The sequence below is a fragment of the Equus przewalskii genome, chromosome 17 (genome assembly GCF_037783145.1).
Source record: "Equus przewalskii isolate Varuska chromosome 17, EquPr2, whole genome shotgun sequence".
NCBI lineage: Eukaryota > Metazoa > Chordata > Mammalia > Perissodactyla > Equidae > Equus > Equus przewalskii.
This window is the reverse complement of record NC_091847.1, coordinates 48,642,923-48,661,570: the sequence shown is the minus strand read 5'-3', so window position 1 is coordinate 48,661,570 and position 18,648 is coordinate 48,642,923. Positions and strand designations below refer to the sequence as shown.

The 18,648-nt window shown below is 36.5% G+C and overlaps 2 protein-coding genes across 10 annotated transcripts in view; one reads left to right on the top strand and one right to left on the bottom strand.

Moving 5' to 3' along the window:
- FASTKD1 (FAST kinase domains 1) overlaps window positions 1-6,860 on the top strand; it is a 36,392-nt gene extending 29,532 nt beyond the window's left edge. For 6 of the 9 annotated variants that reach the window (XM_008525178.2, XM_070580088.1, XM_008525180.2 and 3 more), the window contains 3 exons: window positions 1,977-2,115; window positions 2,686-2,800; window positions 3,619-6,860. In XM_008525178.2, coding sequence (XP_008523400.2) covers window positions 1,977-2,115; window positions 2,686-2,800; window positions 3,619-3,714 — 350 coding nt within the window. In that variant the 3' untranslated portion in view covers window positions 3,715-6,860. Of the gene's footprint in view, window positions 1-1,976; window positions 2,116-2,685; window positions 2,801-2,920 lie in introns of all 9 variants that reach the window. The other 3 variants (XM_070580086.1, XM_070580087.1, XM_070580084.1) reach the window with 2 other exon arrangements.
- Window positions 6,861-7,659: 799 nt separating this feature from the next.
- Window positions 7,660-18,648, bottom strand: part of KLHL41 (kelch like family member 41) — an 18,114-nt gene continuing 7,125 nt past the window's right edge. The window contains exons 2-6 of the mRNA XM_008525185.2: window positions 18,176-18,333; window positions 17,945-18,052; window positions 14,084-14,269; window positions 12,053-12,199; window positions 7,660-8,299 (exon numbers count right to left, since the gene is read on the bottom strand). Of these exons, the coding sequence (XP_008523407.1) occupies window positions 8,188-8,299; window positions 12,053-12,199; window positions 14,084-14,269; window positions 17,945-18,052; window positions 18,176-18,333 (711 nt within the window). The 3' untranslated portion in view covers window positions 7,660-8,187. The remainder of the gene's footprint in view (window positions 8,300-12,052; window positions 12,200-14,083; window positions 14,270-17,944; window positions 18,053-18,175; window positions 18,334-18,648) is intronic.

The window sequence follows — 18,648 nt, the reverse complement described above, 5'->3', positions numbered from 1 at the left end:
ATTATGAACATTTTTCTATGTCAACAAATATAATTATACATTATTTTTAGTGAGTGTAATATTTCATTGAATGAATGTGCTATGGTTTATTTAATCAGTCCTTAAGATTTTTTGCTGGTATGTGCATCTGTCAAACAATGCTGCAATTTCATATAACTATTAATTTATACACTTATATATTGCTATTATGTGTTAGACACTGTTTTAAGGGTTTTATATATAATACATTTATTTATTTTGCCCCTACAAGGTACGTAAATTATTGTATTTTACAGATAAGGAAACTGAGGCCCAGAGACATTGTTTGCCCAAGGTTTTGTAGTTGGCAAATGTAGAGCCAGGATTTGACCTAGGCATTCTCGCTCCAGAATTCATTCTATTAATGAGAACTATATTTCACATTTGATAATTAACTTGAAAATGCTTCAGTGCCCCAGTTTCCCTCATATGTAAAAAGGAGATAATTAAATCTACTCTTTTTTTATTCATTGTTTCTTTTTTCATTTCTTTTCTTTTTTCTTGGTTTAAATACTTTTATGATTGTTTTATTATGAAAGAATTTCAACCATACACAAAGATAGAATAGTATAATGAACCCCCCCATCCTGTATCGATAGTTATCAATACTCACTCACCAGAGTCCTACCTGATCCTTTTCAAGCAAATCACAGATAATATATCATTTCAGAATGTATATCTAAAAGGATACATAACCACATTACCATCATCACCCCTACAACCAGTCGTAGTAATTTCTTAAGATCACATAGCTTGTCAATGTTCAGATCCCAATTGTCTTTTATATGTTTTATTTTACTGTTTGTTAAAATTGGGTTCCAAATATTACATTTGTTTGATTTGTCTTTTTAATTTTCACCTTTCTCTCTTTTTCCCCCTTACAATTTGTTTATTGAAAAAAAATTGTTTTTTCATTCTGGTCTTTTCCAATTGCAACCCTGTGGTGTCATTTAACAGTTCCTGCATTCCTTGTTTATCCTGTAAACCAGGAGTTAAATCTAGAGGCTTGATTAGATTCAGGTTAGTGTTTTTTTTGGCCAGACTATTTCATAGGTGGTGTCTACTTCTTATTGCATCGTATCAGAAGACACACAATGCTGGTTGTCTTCTTTTTATTATATTAAGATTCATCAGTAGGTTTGTGTATCATTAGCTCATGCATTAGAAAGTTCTCCCATCAGCTCTTCACCTACTGATTTTAGCCATTAAAATTATTGCCCGGGGGCCAGCCCTGTGGCTGAGTGGTTAAGTCCATGCGCTCTGCTTCAGCGGCCCAGGGTTTCCCTGGTTTGGATCCTGGGCGCGGACATGGCACCACTCGTCAGGCCACGTTGAGGCGGCATCCCACATGCCACAACTAGAAGGACCCACAACTAAAAATACACAACTATGTACTGGGGGGATTTGGGGAGAAAAAGCAGAAAAAAAAATTTATTGCCCAAATCCATCATTCATTAGGAGTGGCAAAGTAGTGATCTACATTTATCATTCCTCTTGCATTCATTTGCTGGAATTTATCTAAAAAGAACTTTCCCAGATCAACTAGTTACCCTTATGTACACTTCATACAGGAAAGACAGAATATATGCTTCAATCTTTGTCTTTACTGGGTTTCAGATGAGTTGGTTTAGAGTCCTCCAAATGTGACCAAGAGATTTAAGGAAATTAAAATAAAACTAATGTGATCTGGCCTACTGGCAGTGCTAAATATAGCTCCATGTTAAGTACTATAGTGATACTTGCTGGTTGGTTTCTATTGATCGATTTTCAAAGAGAGGTGCCATTGGGCCAGATCATATAAAATTAGTTGGATAATTAGGGAGGTACATCATTCTTTTCTGTAGGTGTGTGTATGTATATGTCTGCATATTTATGTATATATATTTAAAATATATCTTAAACTTTTGCCTGTAAGAATTTATCTAATTCATACTGTTGATTGATATACTTCCTTATAGGTTTTGAGTGTATCTTGGATAAAAGAAAAAAACCTCTTCCTTATGAAAGCCATAATATAACTTTGGGAAAACTGCCAGAAATGCACTGGGAATCAAATACCCAAATAGTTGGATCAAGGCTGCCACCAGGAGCTGAAAGGTAATGTATTTCTTAGTTTCAGATTTTGTTATGTAAACATTGTTTGGCATAATGAACTCAGTTATCAAGGATTGATGGTAGTAGAATCTGCTCCTCATGTATCTCATGCATTCTACCTTGGTACCTTTGCTTTTCTTGTTTCTTCTGCCTTAATGTTCGTGCTAATCTTCCTCTATTTTATGTGGGCTGCCACTACAGTGTAGCTTGATGAGCAGTGCTAGGTCCATGCCTGGGATCCAAACCTGTGAACCCCGGGCTCCTGAAGCAGAGTACACAAACTTCACCACTATGACACCGGGCCAGCCCATATATATATATATATATTGAAGAAAGAAACAAATGGATGAAAGCATGAAGATATTTACTATAATTTGGTATAAATTCTAATGAGTAGGCTTATTTGTCTACTCATTATAATTACTAGTTTAAGTAGAAAAATGACTTGTATACTCATTTATTCATTTGGCCTTTTTTAGTTTATAAAGATGCAACCTTGTTCTTGAAAGGCTTGTAATTATTTAGTTTCTCATTTTAATTTCAGAAGTAAATATCTATTTTTATCTTATGTAGGATTGCTTTGGAGTTTTTAGATCCAAGAGCTTTTTGTAGAAACATCCCTCACTTAAAAGGAAAATCTGCTATGAAAAAACGACATTTGGAAATTTTGGGCTATCGTGTAATTCAGGTATGAAATACTCATGTAATTCAGGCTCTAAAAAAACCCAGTGACACTGGCTGAACATGTTTCTTTTTAATTTGAAAGTTCTAGAATTATCTTTTTGTTTTTTTGTGTTTTTTTTTTGAGGAAGATGGCCCTGAGCTAACTGCTGCCAGTCCTCTCTTTGCTGAGGAAGACTGGCCCTGAGCTAACATCCGTCCCCATCTTCCTCCACTTTATATGTGGGACGCCTACCACAGCATGGTGTGCGAAGTGCTGCCATGTCCGCACCTGGGATCTGAACCAGTGAACCCCGGGCCGCTGAAGTGGAATGTGCACACCTGACCGCTGCGCCACTGGGCCAGCCCATCTTTTTGTTTTAACATTAAAAAAAGGTTGGATTAAAATATCTCTGAAACAGGACATCTTCCTTGTTTTTCTTTTTGAAGAATAGTAAATAAAAATCGTCATTTTTTTATTGTCTCTAGAAGATCTGTTGATTTTTCTATTTATCTTATGAGAGAGGCACTGTGGAGATGGATAGAGTTGTAAGAGAAAAAGGTGGGGCATGCATGTAGGGTGGGCACATAGGAAAAAGTGTCCATTGTTGGTACTGTGTGAACAGAAGAATGAAAGGAGCTGAGAGGAGCTCAGAGGCAAAGGTCTTTTAGGCCTTGTCATGAAGAAGGACCCACTTGGCTCCCAAAAAGGGTTCAAAGGCTGTGCTTATGTAAACTAATTTCATAGTGTTCTTACAGCTCTGCTCAGTATGCTCGGAAGTCTGCCCTGATGATTTTTGCTGTTGCTTTAAAACTTTCATTCAGACTGCATTACTTGTTTTCCAGATCCCACTCTTTGAGTGGAACTCTATGGCACTGTCGACAAAGGATGCTCGGATGGACTACCTGAGAGAACACATATTTGGAGAAGGCAAATCATGATCGTAGTTTTTATTTAAAACTATTTATCATGGTGTGTCCTATTTGAACTTATTTCACTTGTGGCCCACCTCGATTAAAAAATAATAGTGTAGAATTGATTGATTTTAAGGTCTATTGAATACCTATTAAACTAAACAGACATTTTACAATTGAATACTTTCTCTACTATCTACTTGGGAAATTGTTTAAAATTCTTAAAAGACATGTAGCTTTTAAGAAAATTAAATAGTTTACAGTTCATTGTTTGAGTGCATACTATGTGTCAGCAGCTGTTTTAGATGCTGGGGATACATCCATGAGTGGAGTCAAACAAAATAAATGAATAAAATGTATTATACCTTAGATGATATTAAGTGCTATGGGGAAAAATTTGGAGGAAGGTGGAATAGGAATATTGTGGGAGGGTGTAATTTTACATAGGGTGATCTGGGAGTGGCTGACTGAGGTGATAGTTGAGTAAAGACTTAAGGAGCTATCTGGGGGTAGAATACTCCAGGCAGAAGGACCAATAGGTGCAAAGGTCCTGAGGTGGGAATAGTCCTGGCATGTTGAAAATAACTAGGAATCCAGTGTGGCTGGAGCAGAACAAGTGGGACGTGGGGGTGGAAGTATAATAAAAAGTAAGACAGATAACAGAGTCAGATATATATGACCTCATGGCTATCCTGAGTGAAATGAGAGGCTGTTGGGGAGTTTCTAGCAAAGGCATAAGAACTCTTGGTTTAACAGGATCACTTTTGCTGCTCTATCAAGATGAGAAAAGACTGCAGGGGGCAGGTGTTTAAGCAGGGAAACCCATTAGAAGGTCATTGCAATAATCCAGACAAGAAATGGATGGTGGATTGGAGAGTAGTGGCAGTGGAGGTAATGAGAACTGGTCAGATTTTTTTATGTATTTCGAAGGCAGAGGCAATAGTATTTGTTCACTGATTGGATATGAAGTATGAGAGAAAGAAAGGAATCAAAGATACTCCTAAGTTTTGTCCTGAGCAACTAAAAGGATGTCACTGGCATTGACTGAAACGGGGAAGTCCATGGGAAGAGGGAGGTGGGGGTGGGGGAGAGGATCACGAGTTTGGTTTGAGACATGTTGAGATTGTGATGCCTTTTAAACATCTAAGTGGAGACATCAAACAGGCAATTCAATAAATGAGTTTGGATGTCAGGGGAGAGGTCCAGGCCGTAGATATAAATTTGGAAGTTATTAGCTGTATTTACTGTGATGAGAGTAGATGAAATCACTAAAATGTGATTAGAGGAGAGTGTGAATGGAGGAGAGGTCTGAAGACTGAGCTCCAGGTGCCCCAACATGAGGTCTAGAAAAAGAGAAGGAACCAAAAAGGAGACTGGGCAGGGCTGGCCAATGAGGTGGGAGGAATAGTCATAGGCAGTAACCCTTCCTAGAAGCCAAGTGGGGAAAGCATTTCGAGGAGGAGGAGGTAAGCAGTTGGAGCAGATGCTGCTGATGGGTCAGGTGGGACGAGGCCTGGGAAATGTCCATTAAATTTAGTAATGTGAAAATCATTTGTAACCTTGAAAAGAGTAGTTTTGTGCAGTGGTGGGTGTGAAAACCTGACTGGTTCAAGAGAAAGTGTGGGGAGATAGGAGTTTTCTTATAAATGGAAGCAAAGAAATGCTAACTAAGGGGGCAGTGGACCAATCTTGACCTGGTCTGATCCTACACATGCTGAGGGAATAATGATTTTCTCTCTGTCCTACAATATATTTATTCAATAAAATAGTTACTGAGGGCCTACTATGTGATATAATCCCCAGCCCTTCTTCCAAGAATGATATATTTGTGCTCAGCAGATAGCCATATTGTGACTACCGTCAGGCATCTGTTGGGTGCAGCTAATTGGCCATCTGAAACTTGCTATCTTCTGACTTCATGACTCTCAGTTCACTCTGTTCCAAAATAAGCTGGTAGCCAGAGTGCCTTGAATCTTAAGAATAGCTTTAAAATGTGTGTCCTGCATGTATTTGGGTCCATTGATATCTGATTTAGGCTTAGTTGAAGTACTTGTTTAATATATCAAATTATTTTGCATGACTTGAGCTCCAAAATGTGAACTTCACAGAAGCTTTTGTGAAAAACAGAATCCTAACAGTAAGCAAATGAAAGATGTCTCCTTGTAACCAGTCTCCCTCATTCTGAATTTCCTCATGATATTCATTTGTATTGGCTGAAATGCCAAATTCCAAGTGTTTATCTATTTTCATGAATGTGTTCTACTTCCCAAGCAAATGATTCCAAGAATTAAACCCCTGAATAGGGTAAAATATTTTATTATGCAACTTTTAGAATAAAACGATTAGGCTGATGATTAGGGTTATAAAATTGTTTCCTTTGTATATAAATGAAAAAACCCAGTTATTGTATACTTTAGATACATGGAAATCTTGATTAAATGACCCTGATGTACCTTTCACTTATTGTTACACATAATCTGACTTCTCATGTACCACATCTCTTTCTCTCCTTTTTCTAGGCTGTCTGATTCAAATGGTTTTCTTTATATATATTCTTGTATTTTTGTTTGATGATTTTTCTAAATAACTTGGGTTGTTATAAACAAAAGTGTTTTTTTTCATTGAGATTTAACTTACATGCCATAAAATCCACCCTTTTAAAATATACAATTCAGTGGTTTTTAGTATATTCATGAGGCTGTGCAACCATCACCACTATCTAATACCAGAACCTTTTTATCATCCCAAAGAATTATTTTTACAACTTAATTTCATGTCTGCATAGTTCAGCACTCTATTCCCCAAAGCAACCACTCTCTTGCTCTTATAGTAAGCGCTTCCTTTTTTACAATTTTATTACCTTTTACAGTTTACAGATCATGCAGTGCATTTTCAGACAATATAATTTGTCCCCCCTCACCCTTTTAAGTCTGTGTTAGTCTAGAAGTGTCCCCCCATCCCTTTCTCTTTCTAACAATTTATGTGCTGAACAACCTGTAGAGTTTCCCACCTTCTTGATCTGTTGATTGTGTCCTCCTGGTATAGTTCAGAGCGGTATTTCTCGATATAGAAAAGTACTCAGGATTCTACTTCAAAGATCCAAGGTAAAACGGAATTTAGTTGAGTATGTTTCCATATTTATGGTAGAGAAAATAAAGTTGTATCAACATTCATCTGTTCTTTATGTAACTGCTTGACAAGTAATAATAGAATATTTCAAATTAGTTCCAAGTCAGGTTTCTCAGAAAATAACATGTGTAAGGATAGATGCTAAACATGTCTGTGAAAGCACATGACACTTCTAAGGAAGTGATGATTAGTTGATGTCTTGCAGTGAGCTGAATGTGATGGCTGTGGACAGACTGAAGCCTCAACTTACTGTGTACACTAAGAACAAAGAGCTTGAATGCAGGGTTTCACATCCCAGAAAATGGAATAGTATAGTCACCTATCAGGAATTTGCAAATAGGTACCTCTTTCATGGAAAGTATAGATTAAAAAAACAATGAATACACACCCTCACCATACCACCCACTGGCCCCAACTTCTGCCCCAGCAGTTTAAACAATTAGTCCGTTTCCTATGGACGTTCCCCCACTCTCCTACCACAGACACTGTAGTTAATGGCTTGAAGACTGTGATTTACTGGTTTTAAATTTTAAAAATTTTCAATTTGATTTAAATCACAACATACCAGTGTTGCAAAAAGAATGGAGAAAAAAGAAAGACCACTTGTGGGGCCAGCCCTGTGGCCGAGTGCTTAAGTTCATGTGCTCCGCTTCGGAGGCCTAGGATTTCGCCGGTTTGGATCCTGGGCATGGACATGGCACCCCTCATCAGGCCATGCTGAGGTGGCATCCCACATAGCACAGCCAGAAGGACCTATAACTATACAACTATGTACTGGGGGGCTCTGGGGAGAAGAAGAAGAAGAAAAAAAGCAGGACCACTTGAATTTGACTACTTAGAGACTTTCCCCTTTAAATGAGACCCATTTATTCAACTTCTTAAATAGCATTTCCAAAATTTTCTCAAGGCATGAAATCTTTAACATAATGCACAGGATTATTGACATATCTTGAAGCACGAGGGAAGGTTTTTGATATTTTAAACATTTAAAAATAGACATACATATTTCATTCTCCAATTTCATTTGTAATAGAAAACAAGTCTAAAGTACCCTGACAATGCAAATAAAACGATAAGTAAACAACTCAAATTAGGAACCTCCCTTACAATCAATTGAGACATTAACAAAAGAAGTTATCTATTCAACTTAATATTTAATTTCTTATTAGAAAATGGTTTTCAGCTCTGATCATTACACTGAAGATTCCATGATTTTGAGATTTTGATACCCACTGCTAATCTCTTGGACAATAACTTAGTGAATAATTTCTACATGAATTTCTGTATATGCTTTTAAAAAACAGGATAAATTAAAGCCCTGTTGTCCAAACAAATTACCTCCCAATCTATTACATTTTTTCACCTTCTTGTTTATAATTTAGACAGTTTGAAGAGATTTAAACGTGTTGCTAGGCAACTAGCTCCTGAAGCATAACGTATTTCCTTCAACATCCCAGCCCATTCTTTTTTATCATCTTCATACCTGATGGAGAAAAAAAAGTAATCAATAAGCAGTTTTTAAATAGATTTCCCTGTGTTAAATATTCAAATGGGGAGCTTTAAGAAAACCCTACTAGCTCTTACACAGATGAGGATGCATCTGACTAGTAGAATAACGCTTGAATTCCTCCCAAAATATGCATTCTCTGAATGAGCAGATGTCCAAACTACTGCCATGGTATTTAATCTGGATGCTTAGGCAGTTAAGCCTTCTCTAGGAATCAAAGGCTGTCCAGAGATGAGGAATAATAGACAGTTGAGCAATTAATCATTCAGCTTTGGACTGATAAAGATGCCTGGTCTCTATGAGCCAAGGTCAGCAGACTCTTACCTTAAGAGTAAGAACTGGGAAGAGCAGGGACTAGTTGCCTTGAATATGCTTTCAGTTGTTCCCAGCATGGCGCCTGACACTAGTGGTCATTCCATAAGAATATATTTTCCATCCCTTTATCGTCCTGTATGAGTACGACTCGTAGACTCTGCACTTGATGTTAGGTAAGAACTGGTCACCCTCTCTCAATATTCAAGGTTATAAAGATAAAGACAACCTGAATTCCTTTGAAACGTGCGCCTCTCCTCTGCTTGGTGCCTGGAATGCCCTCTCTGCATGAGAAACTCCTAAATGCTGCCTTCTCTCTGAAGCCTTTCTCGTCTTCCTCAAGCATAGTTCGTTACTTTTTCTTCATTTCTCACATTGTTCTTTATATAGTATCTATTGTAGCAATTATTCTGATTTTTTCCCTATATTTATGTCTTCAACAAACTCAAAGGTATTTGAGGGCAAATAATATATCTTATTCACCTTAGCATCTTCCCTCCTCTGGAAGCTATCAATACTTGGCACATAGGAAATATGCCAAACCATTCTACAATGAATGAATGAGATTTAAAATAATAATTTTTAAAATTAGCTGATACTTGTATAATATCTGACTTAATTTCATTAATGGGTCTTAAGAGTTGTACTGTGCACTGAGTGATTTTTATGTAGAGAAAAAATATTTTACCACTCATAAAGGGAAAGACCTTAATTATCTATACAAAACTTGAGGCAACAAATTAAAAGATAAAGAAGGGTTTTAAATGAGCTAATGAAAAAGTGACCACATTTAAGCATTAGGAGGTTGAGGTTAAATGAGGCTTAAATTAAAAGCATTTGCTTCCTGGCAGTTGTATTTTTACTTTCAGCTTGGCCAATCCAAATAATGGAATGATTTCAAGAAAAAATACAAGAATGGAAATTTTTTTTACACATCATGGTAAGAGGGTCTATAGGTTTAGAATGTGGTACACTGATAATTTTCATCTTATTTTCATCTCTGCATGTGTGAATAGAGATTCACTAGGAAGTTGAAGGCAAGTAGGCAGCCACCTTTCTATGGATCAGTGGCTTTCAGCTCTGTGGCACACCTGAGTTACCTGGAGGGCTTATCAGAACACAGATTGGTGGGCCCCAACCGCAGAGTTTCAGTAGGTCTGAGGTGAGGCCTGAGAATTTGCATATCTAACAACTCCCCAGGTGCTGCTGATGCTGCCTTGGGAACCACTGTGGATCATTGGTTCTCAAATTTGACTTGCACATTGGAACCACCTGGAGACATTAAAAATATTGATGCCTGGGTCCCTCCCCCAGAGATTGACTTAATTGGTATGGAGTATGGCCTGAGCATGAGGATTTTTTAAAGTTCTCAAAGTGATTCTAATACGCAGCAAGGTTTGTGAATTACTGCTCCAGATTTTATTACCCAAATGGAAAACAGAACCTAAATTTAAAATCTTACAGCCAAGCAGATAGTGATGAATGCCCCCTCTGGCCTTTTCCCAGTCCAGTGGTTCCCAAACTTGTCTGCACATTAGAATCATCTGGAGCTCTTTTGAAAGTTCCAAAGCCCAAAGCATACCTCAGGCCAATTAAACACAATCAATAGAGGTGGGATAGAGGTGTCAGTACTTTCTGAAGTTCCCTAGTGATGCCAATGAGCAAGCAAGCCTGGGAGCCACTGCCCTAATTGCAAAAGAAACCATGATCAGAGAGGATCATATAAGGGCTATTTTTAGCAGGAGATGCTATACTTTTCCTCCTGCTGAAGCAACTTAGCTTTTGACCACCATTAGGAACAAGAGTGGCTCGTGTGGGCTTTAGCTGATTGACAGCACCATTCCTTAATATCAGTGTTTCTCAACCCTGGCTGCAAAGTAGAATCACCTGGGAAGGTTTTAGGACCTAGTGATGCCTAGGCCCTGCCTCCAGAAATTCTGATTTAATTGGTCTGTATTAAGGCCCAGGCACTGGTATATTTTAAGCATCCCAGGCAATTTTAATGTGCAGCCAGGGATGAGAATCACTGCCTATTCACTCCTGGTACCTATCCCTGTTTTCCAAAAACTGTAACATTCCCAGCCCTCCATTACTTCATCCTTTTTTTCCTACTGCTTCCAGCCTTTCCCCATCTCACCCTCTTGCTAAGCCTGTCCTCTTTCCTCCCTGGAAATCTCCAGTTTGTTTCCCTTTCTTCTTTTTTGAGGGGGAGAGGGGTAATATTAACTACATTTTATAGCCACTTTTTTCTTGCCTTTTACACAGCTAATTACTATTACAACAACCTAAGGAAATGATGTCTGATGCACAAGATAATTGTTTGGTCAAGCTGCTAGCCTTTCAGCCTTCCAGTTCACCAGCTGGGAATAAGGCATGTGCTGGTTCAGGTATAGGACAAATACTATTCCCTTTTCACTGTGAGGCTTAGTGATATGCCTTCGCTGATCACTCTTCCAATGCTGTACCTGTAAACTTAAATGTACAAGCAAATCCCCTGGGAATCTTGTTAAAATGAAGATTCTAATTGAGTAGGTCTGGGGTGGGGCCTAGGATTTTGAATTTCTAAGGTGCTCCCGGGAGGTGCCAACACTGCTGGTCCACACACCGCACTTTGAGTACCAAGGTTCTGGATAATCTGGTGACAGGCCAGGTAAGGGCATCCAGCCTTGGGAGTGGAGGCTGCCTCGACCGTGTGACTCTCTATGACACAACTTACACTTCTGTTCTCAGACTTCCTGGATACACCTTGGTCTCCATATGGCATTCACTGCTTTAGGAACTATGGTAAAATCCACCCCCACTTCTTTTTAAATACATTCATTTTAAGCCTAACTAAAATAGTTCAATTGAGTAATAACTGCAAGTATCATACTTGGGAGACCTATTTGGCACCTATCTGGGAGGTAAAAGGAACTGCTACCTTTCAGTTTTTTCTTTTTTAAAAACCTTTTGTAACTGAATCCTCAAAATATTGGAAAACTATTTAAATTAGATTCAAAATAGAATTAACGAATTCATAGAAAACTCAAGAGGTTAAATGTTTCTTCAGAACTCTGTTTTCTTAGGAACTAAAGCACTCTTTGGTAGAAAGGTAAGTAAGTAGCCTTTCCCTCCTGGATGCCTACAGCATTACACTTTTAGAGCTGAAATGGAGCTTAAAGGATCAACAGTCCAACTCTCATTTTATTGATTAAGAAACAGGCCCAGATAAGTTCTTTCCCAAGCTCACAGCTAAATTAGAAGTAGTACTTGATCAAGTAAGTGGCATGCACAAAAGTTCAATTAGGTTCAAAGAGTGTTTACTACCAAGAAGTAGCATACGTGTTGGGAAAGTCTGGCTTACTGTTCACTTCAAACTTGTTTATCAGTTATTTGATTTAATATTTGGTTCAGAAAATTGGAGTGAAGAAAACTTACTTCCATATGTCATTGACTTCAGTTGGTGCAAATTCTTTAGACTCTAGTTGAATCATGGCAAAACCACCGATGGCATACAGGGATCCAGCCAGGCTGACCAAACTAATGGAACTTCTTTCTTGGGGAAATTCGGTCATGACTTCCCATCTAGGAATTATTGAAAATATAGTCAATGTAAAACTTAAAGAAATGCCAAATGTATTTACTGAAACAATTATAGGAAATTATAATTTAAAAAGTCAAGTAGCATAGGCATCCAAAATTAGAAGATTAAGTTTGCTTCTGAAAAATATCTAAATATTCCATTATTTGAAAGATGTAACCAGATTAGAGATACAGCCTTCAATATGTCCATCCTGGAATCCTTCATCTTCATCAGCACCTTCAGCAGTGGTTATCAAAGTGCCATAAACAGTGGGGTTTTTGCAGTTCCAGGGCTCCTAGGCCCTACTGTGTTGGATTTCATTTGAATGCTAATACAAATTTTCAAAAACTCTGTTCTCCATCATTTCTCAAGAAGTCTCCAAATCCTCTGCGATGAAGGCATGTAATAAGGATGGTTTAGAAACTAGGGTTGGAAATTTTCTTTTTAATGATTTACATTTCATCTTTTTTAATAAAGGATTTAAGGGGACTTTATAATGTTAACAGCCATATGAAATAGAACAACTAAAGATAAAATCAATTAAATTCGTTGGAAACATCAAGAGTCTAGAATGAGTCATTTTGGTAGCTCTCTATTCCATTACTCTGGCATTAAAAGTGGACCTCATAATTTGTCTCTAAATATATTATCTGATTTTCTAATTATAAAAATAATATATGTACAGTGTAGAAAATCTGGAAAATAAAGAAAGGTATAGAAGAAAACATATCACCCATGATCATACCGTCCAGACATAATCATAAGCAATATTTTGGTGTAATTTTGTCATTTTTAAAAAAGCATATAAATTTAAATATAAACATTTACTCCATCTCTACATATGAACAAAACTAAAAACAGAGTATTTATAATTTTGTGTGCTGCTGCTTTAACTTCTTATAAGTGTTTACCCATATTATATGGTCTTCAAAAACATGATTTTTAATGATCATTTAAATCCTATTCCATAAAAGTTCCTTGTGATTTTCAGATATTAAAGACTATTTGGTAATCAGGCATTCATGGTTCCTTAAAAAAGTAATAACAGTGCTCTGATTTTTTCTTCATTGCTAAACTAGGAGTATAAAAATAATATTCTCATTCAGATGTGTGAGCTAAAAAATTTGAAGAAGACTAATTTTATATAAATAATAGCTATAAAATATCTTTTCACATTAACTTTAAGCCAATAAAAGCTTAAAAGTGGAAATTTTAAGAAAATTATAAAGAGCATAGAAGAATTAATCTTCTGAAGCATTCATGCCTTACAAATATCAAGCTAAGTGGAGGTCTTTTCATCCTTAAAGAAACTGATAGACTTGGGTCACTTAATGATGGGAATACATCATGAGAAATATGTCATTGTGTGATCTTGTTGCTGTGTGAACATCATAAAGTGTACTTATACAAACCTACATAGTATAGTCTACTACACACCTAGGCTATATGGTACTAATCATCTGGGACCACCATTGTATTTGTGGTCCATTCTTGACTGAAATGTTGTTATTGCAGTGCATGACTGTATTTCAGATTAAGTAAGATTATAGAGACGTATACCCATCTATGTGTATACAATTATTCATAAGTATTACCTTTGTATGACTAAATTCACAAAGTTAATAACAAATAAGGACAAATTGGGCACTCCAACATTAACTTGAGGGTCATGTATTCCAAATTACAAACACATGTAATGCATCAAAATGTTTGTCATTTCACTCCTAATAACAACAAAAGAAACCTTGATGAAGATATTTCCTCTTTAATCCTTACCTCGCTGCCTTCCTTTCCCCATGTCCTAATTAGAAAGCTTAATTTTTATCCAAAGTTGAAAATGAAAAAGTATAGTGATTCATATGCTGTAGTAAGATATAGCAACTCACTTGTTGGTTATGAGGTCAAAAGCTTCAACTGAAGCTGAAAGACCGTCTTCAGTGACACCTCCAGCAATCACAATCCTGCCTTTATGGATTGCCACTCCAAACATCGACCGAGGGGTTTTCATTGGAGCTAGATCTTTCCAGTCTCCTTTTTTGGGGTTGTAGACAAACACTCTGTTTGTACACTTTCTGTAAACATTAAAAGAACAAAATCGTCCTTTTAGAACCTTCCTTCTTTAAAAGAAGCAACTTCACTGATCATTTAGCTTTGCTTCTCAGATGAAATATGTAGTATAGCAGAGGATCAGAAAAACTCCGAAGTATTCTTAATCTGAACATATGCCACCAAGCAAAGGACAATTCCAAATGTGAGGACCAAAACTATTTTATAACTTAATTATACTACTGGAAGGTAGAGTACCTTTACTTTTGCCAACTGCCTAGAAGCCCAGGAAGAGAAGATTTTATTCTTATCTGCCACTAAATTCAATGGAAGATATGAATAGAGTAAAAGAAAAATATATTGTGCTTCAGTAACAAAAGTGTTAAGTTCATTTATTTCATTATCTGAAAATCCTAGGAATGAGTCAGTTAACTTAAAAAATAATTAGGTGTGAATGTACCTATTTTAAATTTACCTATGTAACATGATGGCTCATTTCATTTTAATCTACCACTAATAAACCAATGCATTTTAAGAAATCTGGGGACTTATACCTCAACATAATAAAGGCGATATATGATGAACCCACAGTTAATATCATTCTCAATGGAGAAAAACTGAAAGCTATCCCTTTAAGAATAGGAACCAGACAAGGATACCCACTTTCACCACTCTTATTTAACATAGTATTGGAAGTCTTAGCCAGAGCAATCAGGCAAGAGAAAGAAATAAAAAGGATCCAAATTGGAAAGGAAGAAGTGAAACAGTCACTATTTGCAGATGACACGATTTTGTATATAGAAAACCCTAAAGAATCCATCAAAAAACTTTTAGAAATAATAAATGAATATGGTAAAGTTGCAGGATACAAAATCAACATACAAAAATCAGTTGCATTTCTATACACTAACAATGAAGTAGCAGGAAGAATTTAAGAATACAATCCCATTTACAATTGCAACAAAAGAATAAAATACCTAGGAATAAATTTAACCTGTACATTGAAAACCATAAAACTTTGTTGAAAGAAATCGAAGCAGACACAAAGAAATGGAAATATATTCCATGCTCCTGGATTGGAAGAATTAACATAGTTAGAATGTCTATACTTCCTAAAGCAGCCTACAGATTCAATGCAATCCCTATCAAAGATGTATACCTGAAATTTATATGTTATAAACCAATGTCACTGCAATAAAAAACAAACAAGAAATCTGGGACTATAGATTAGACAACTAGTCATCTGAGCTGATTAGTAATGAGAACAGTCTTATATGCTAAATGCTACCAGAAAAACCTGGACTCATCTGAATTATTCTCCTTAGTATGTTCCTTCTCCTTAAAGTTGTCCATAATTTACTGATGGGAGTTCAGAATTCCAAATATTGATTAACTGGGTATATTTGGTAAAGCTAAAAAGCAAACAAACCAAAACCCAAGTTTTTGTGAGGGCAATTGTTTTAATTCTATAAAAGCCTCCAGATATCTAGAGTAGAAGCATTTCCTTTAATTTGACTATGAGTATTACTTTAAAACTTCCTGATAAGGGCATGATACAAAATCATGTTCTGCAAATTCAGTGGTGATAACTAGTGAAATTCAGTGTTAAGTTTTACAGAATGACATCTCACAAAAAAATAAAAAAGAACAAAGAAAGAAAAGAAAACAACAAAAAAAGAAAAAATAGATAATGACTCATTTCAAAGTCCCTGACTTTGGCATTTGTCAAGCAGTGTGGTCTTGGTTATTCGTGTTCAAGAAGATTAATATTTTCTTACTGACAGACCTGTATGCTTCTTACGGACATATCAATTTCCTAGTCACTAATACTACTTGAAGGAAACAATTTAAATCATTTGGCAGGGTCACTGTGTTCCCAAAGTCAGAAACCGCTTAATAGATTTTCCATTCCATTTACTCGGGAAAAATGCTCAAAATAAGATTTTGCACTGTGTGGGTTTATAATATAGCTTTCCTTTAAATATTCATTTGACAGTAATAGCTTGGATTAAGGAGGATATCAAAATGTCAGAATATGTTATCTTTGAATACAGATAAGATTGCATAAAAAATTATTGCTAGGGCTGGCCCTGTGGCATAGTGCTTAAGTTTGGCATGCTTCGGCAGCCCGGGTTCGGGGGTTTGGATCCTGGGCCCAGACCTACACCACTTGATAGCCATGCTGTGGTAGAGACCCAAATACCAAAATAGAGGAAGACTGGCAGAGATGTTAGCTCAGGGCTAATCTTCCTCAAGCAAAGAAGGAGGAAGATTGGTGGCAGATGTGGGCTCAGGGCGAATCTTCCTAGGCAAAAAAAAACACCCAAAACCCCAAAACTTGTTGATTTTATTTTATTTTATTTTTTAAGATTTTATTTTTCCGTTTCCCCCAAAGTTCCCCAGTACATAGTTGTGTATTTTTAGTTGTGGGTCCTTCTAGTTGTGGCATGTGGGACACCGCCTCAACATGGCCTGATGAGCAGTGCCATGTCTGCGTCCAGGATCCAAATCGATGAAACCCTGGGCCGCCAAAGTGGAGCACATGAACTTAACCACTTGGCCGTGGGGCTGGCCCCTACTCGTTGCTTTTAAAACCGCATTTTCTGTGCTATATTAGTCATTTTAATTGAATAATAACCATTAATTATCAACTCCAGAACATAAAGTTCTTTACTTCTAGCACATTTCCACATTTTACTCTGCTTTCCTACTTTGCCCTTGAAGTTAATTCTGACTCCCTTTCCAGGACTGGACATCTCTATAAACTAAACAACCTGGGCAAATGATGATCAGCCAAATTAGGTAGAGTTTTCAGGAGCAGGAAATTAGTTCTCACTATTTAACCTGAAAATCTTCATTTTACCAGACAGGCTACTGGCTTAACTGACTGATTTCTGGAGTATTCTGAACTCATTTCTCCCTTTGAATTATAAGATCTCTTTCCTAATTACCTATCCTTTGAGAAATGCCTAGAAATCAAGTTAGCTTTATATATGAAACTTTATCCTGTTTTTTCTCACAAGAGATTGGATGCTAGTGGGTATACCAGGGTATATCTCTTCTGTCTGATCAGTGCCCATTCATGACCACTTGTTAAATATTTGGAATACCACACCCCTGTCCAGGAGTAAATAAGTGAGACATTACTGAGGAAATAACTGCCCCATTTTCACTGACCGTACTTTTCAGTTTCAAACTCACCTATCTAAATTCTCTCTTGTGAACCTAAAGTACAAATCCATGTGATTTTTTGTGCGCTATTGTTAGTAGTTATATTTTAAATAGTATTTTATTAAAGAGATACACTTAATTTTTATCTACTTACGGCTAAATGAATAAGAAAGCACATTGGTTTTAATGTAGTAAAATATAAATTAGCTAAATAAAATACTTGATTTTGCTCCAAAGTGCTGCTTTTCCACTGTAAGAATACCTATGTTGGAGGTATTTTCATTCCTAGCAGTATGCTGGGCATCTACAAATTTATTTTAGCAACTTTTAAATTGTATTTAGTTTTCCTTCAGAAATCATTCATAATATCCTCCAATAGCTTTTTAAATTTTTATTTTAAAACTTTACTTCCAAAATATGGGTGAGAACTAAGTCCCATTTCAATATGTAGATTCAAATGAAAGAGGAAAGAAACTTTGTAATAACCAATCATTTGGATATAAACCACAAGGATATTTCAGGGTACTTACTTGTCATCTGTCTTTCCTCCTAGACAATATATCATCCCCTTATGTGAAATCACATTATGGCCATAGACTTTGATAGGAAGTTTTTTAACTTCATTCCATTTTGCAGCCCTAAAATCAGAAGATGATAGAATTTATATGCTGTCAGTAAATTCCAGGTTCTAAAAATATGAACATTTTATAGGCATTCATATCCCCGAATGCTTAGGAAATGGGAATGTCATGCCAACTTACACAGGATCATAGCATAACACTGAATCCAGCGAAGCCTCTGTTTGAAGGTCTTTGCCTGCAACTACATAGATTTTGTCATCTACCTCTCCTAGACCAAACAGACACCTGGCTGAAGGCAGAGGTGGAAGTCCAACCCACTCAGATGCTACATTATCAAGCTGAAAGAAAAAATATATGAATTGTGGAGGTTGTCAGGAAAAAGTTACAGGTGTACCAGAAAATATGCTATACTTTATTTTTTGAAGTATAGTTGACATATAATATATACTTTATGTGTTGTTTAGAATTCATTGAAATAGTCAAAGATCTTGCAAGTAAAATAAAACTACCATCCAAAAGTATATTTTACCTGTGAATTAACAAGAAAAATGAGAGAATCTACTTGGCTTACCAAAATAGCTAACGTACCAAAATCTGCAGGACTTCAACAAAGGAAAGAGAGAATAAAATAGAGTCAGCAAAGCTTAGTGAGT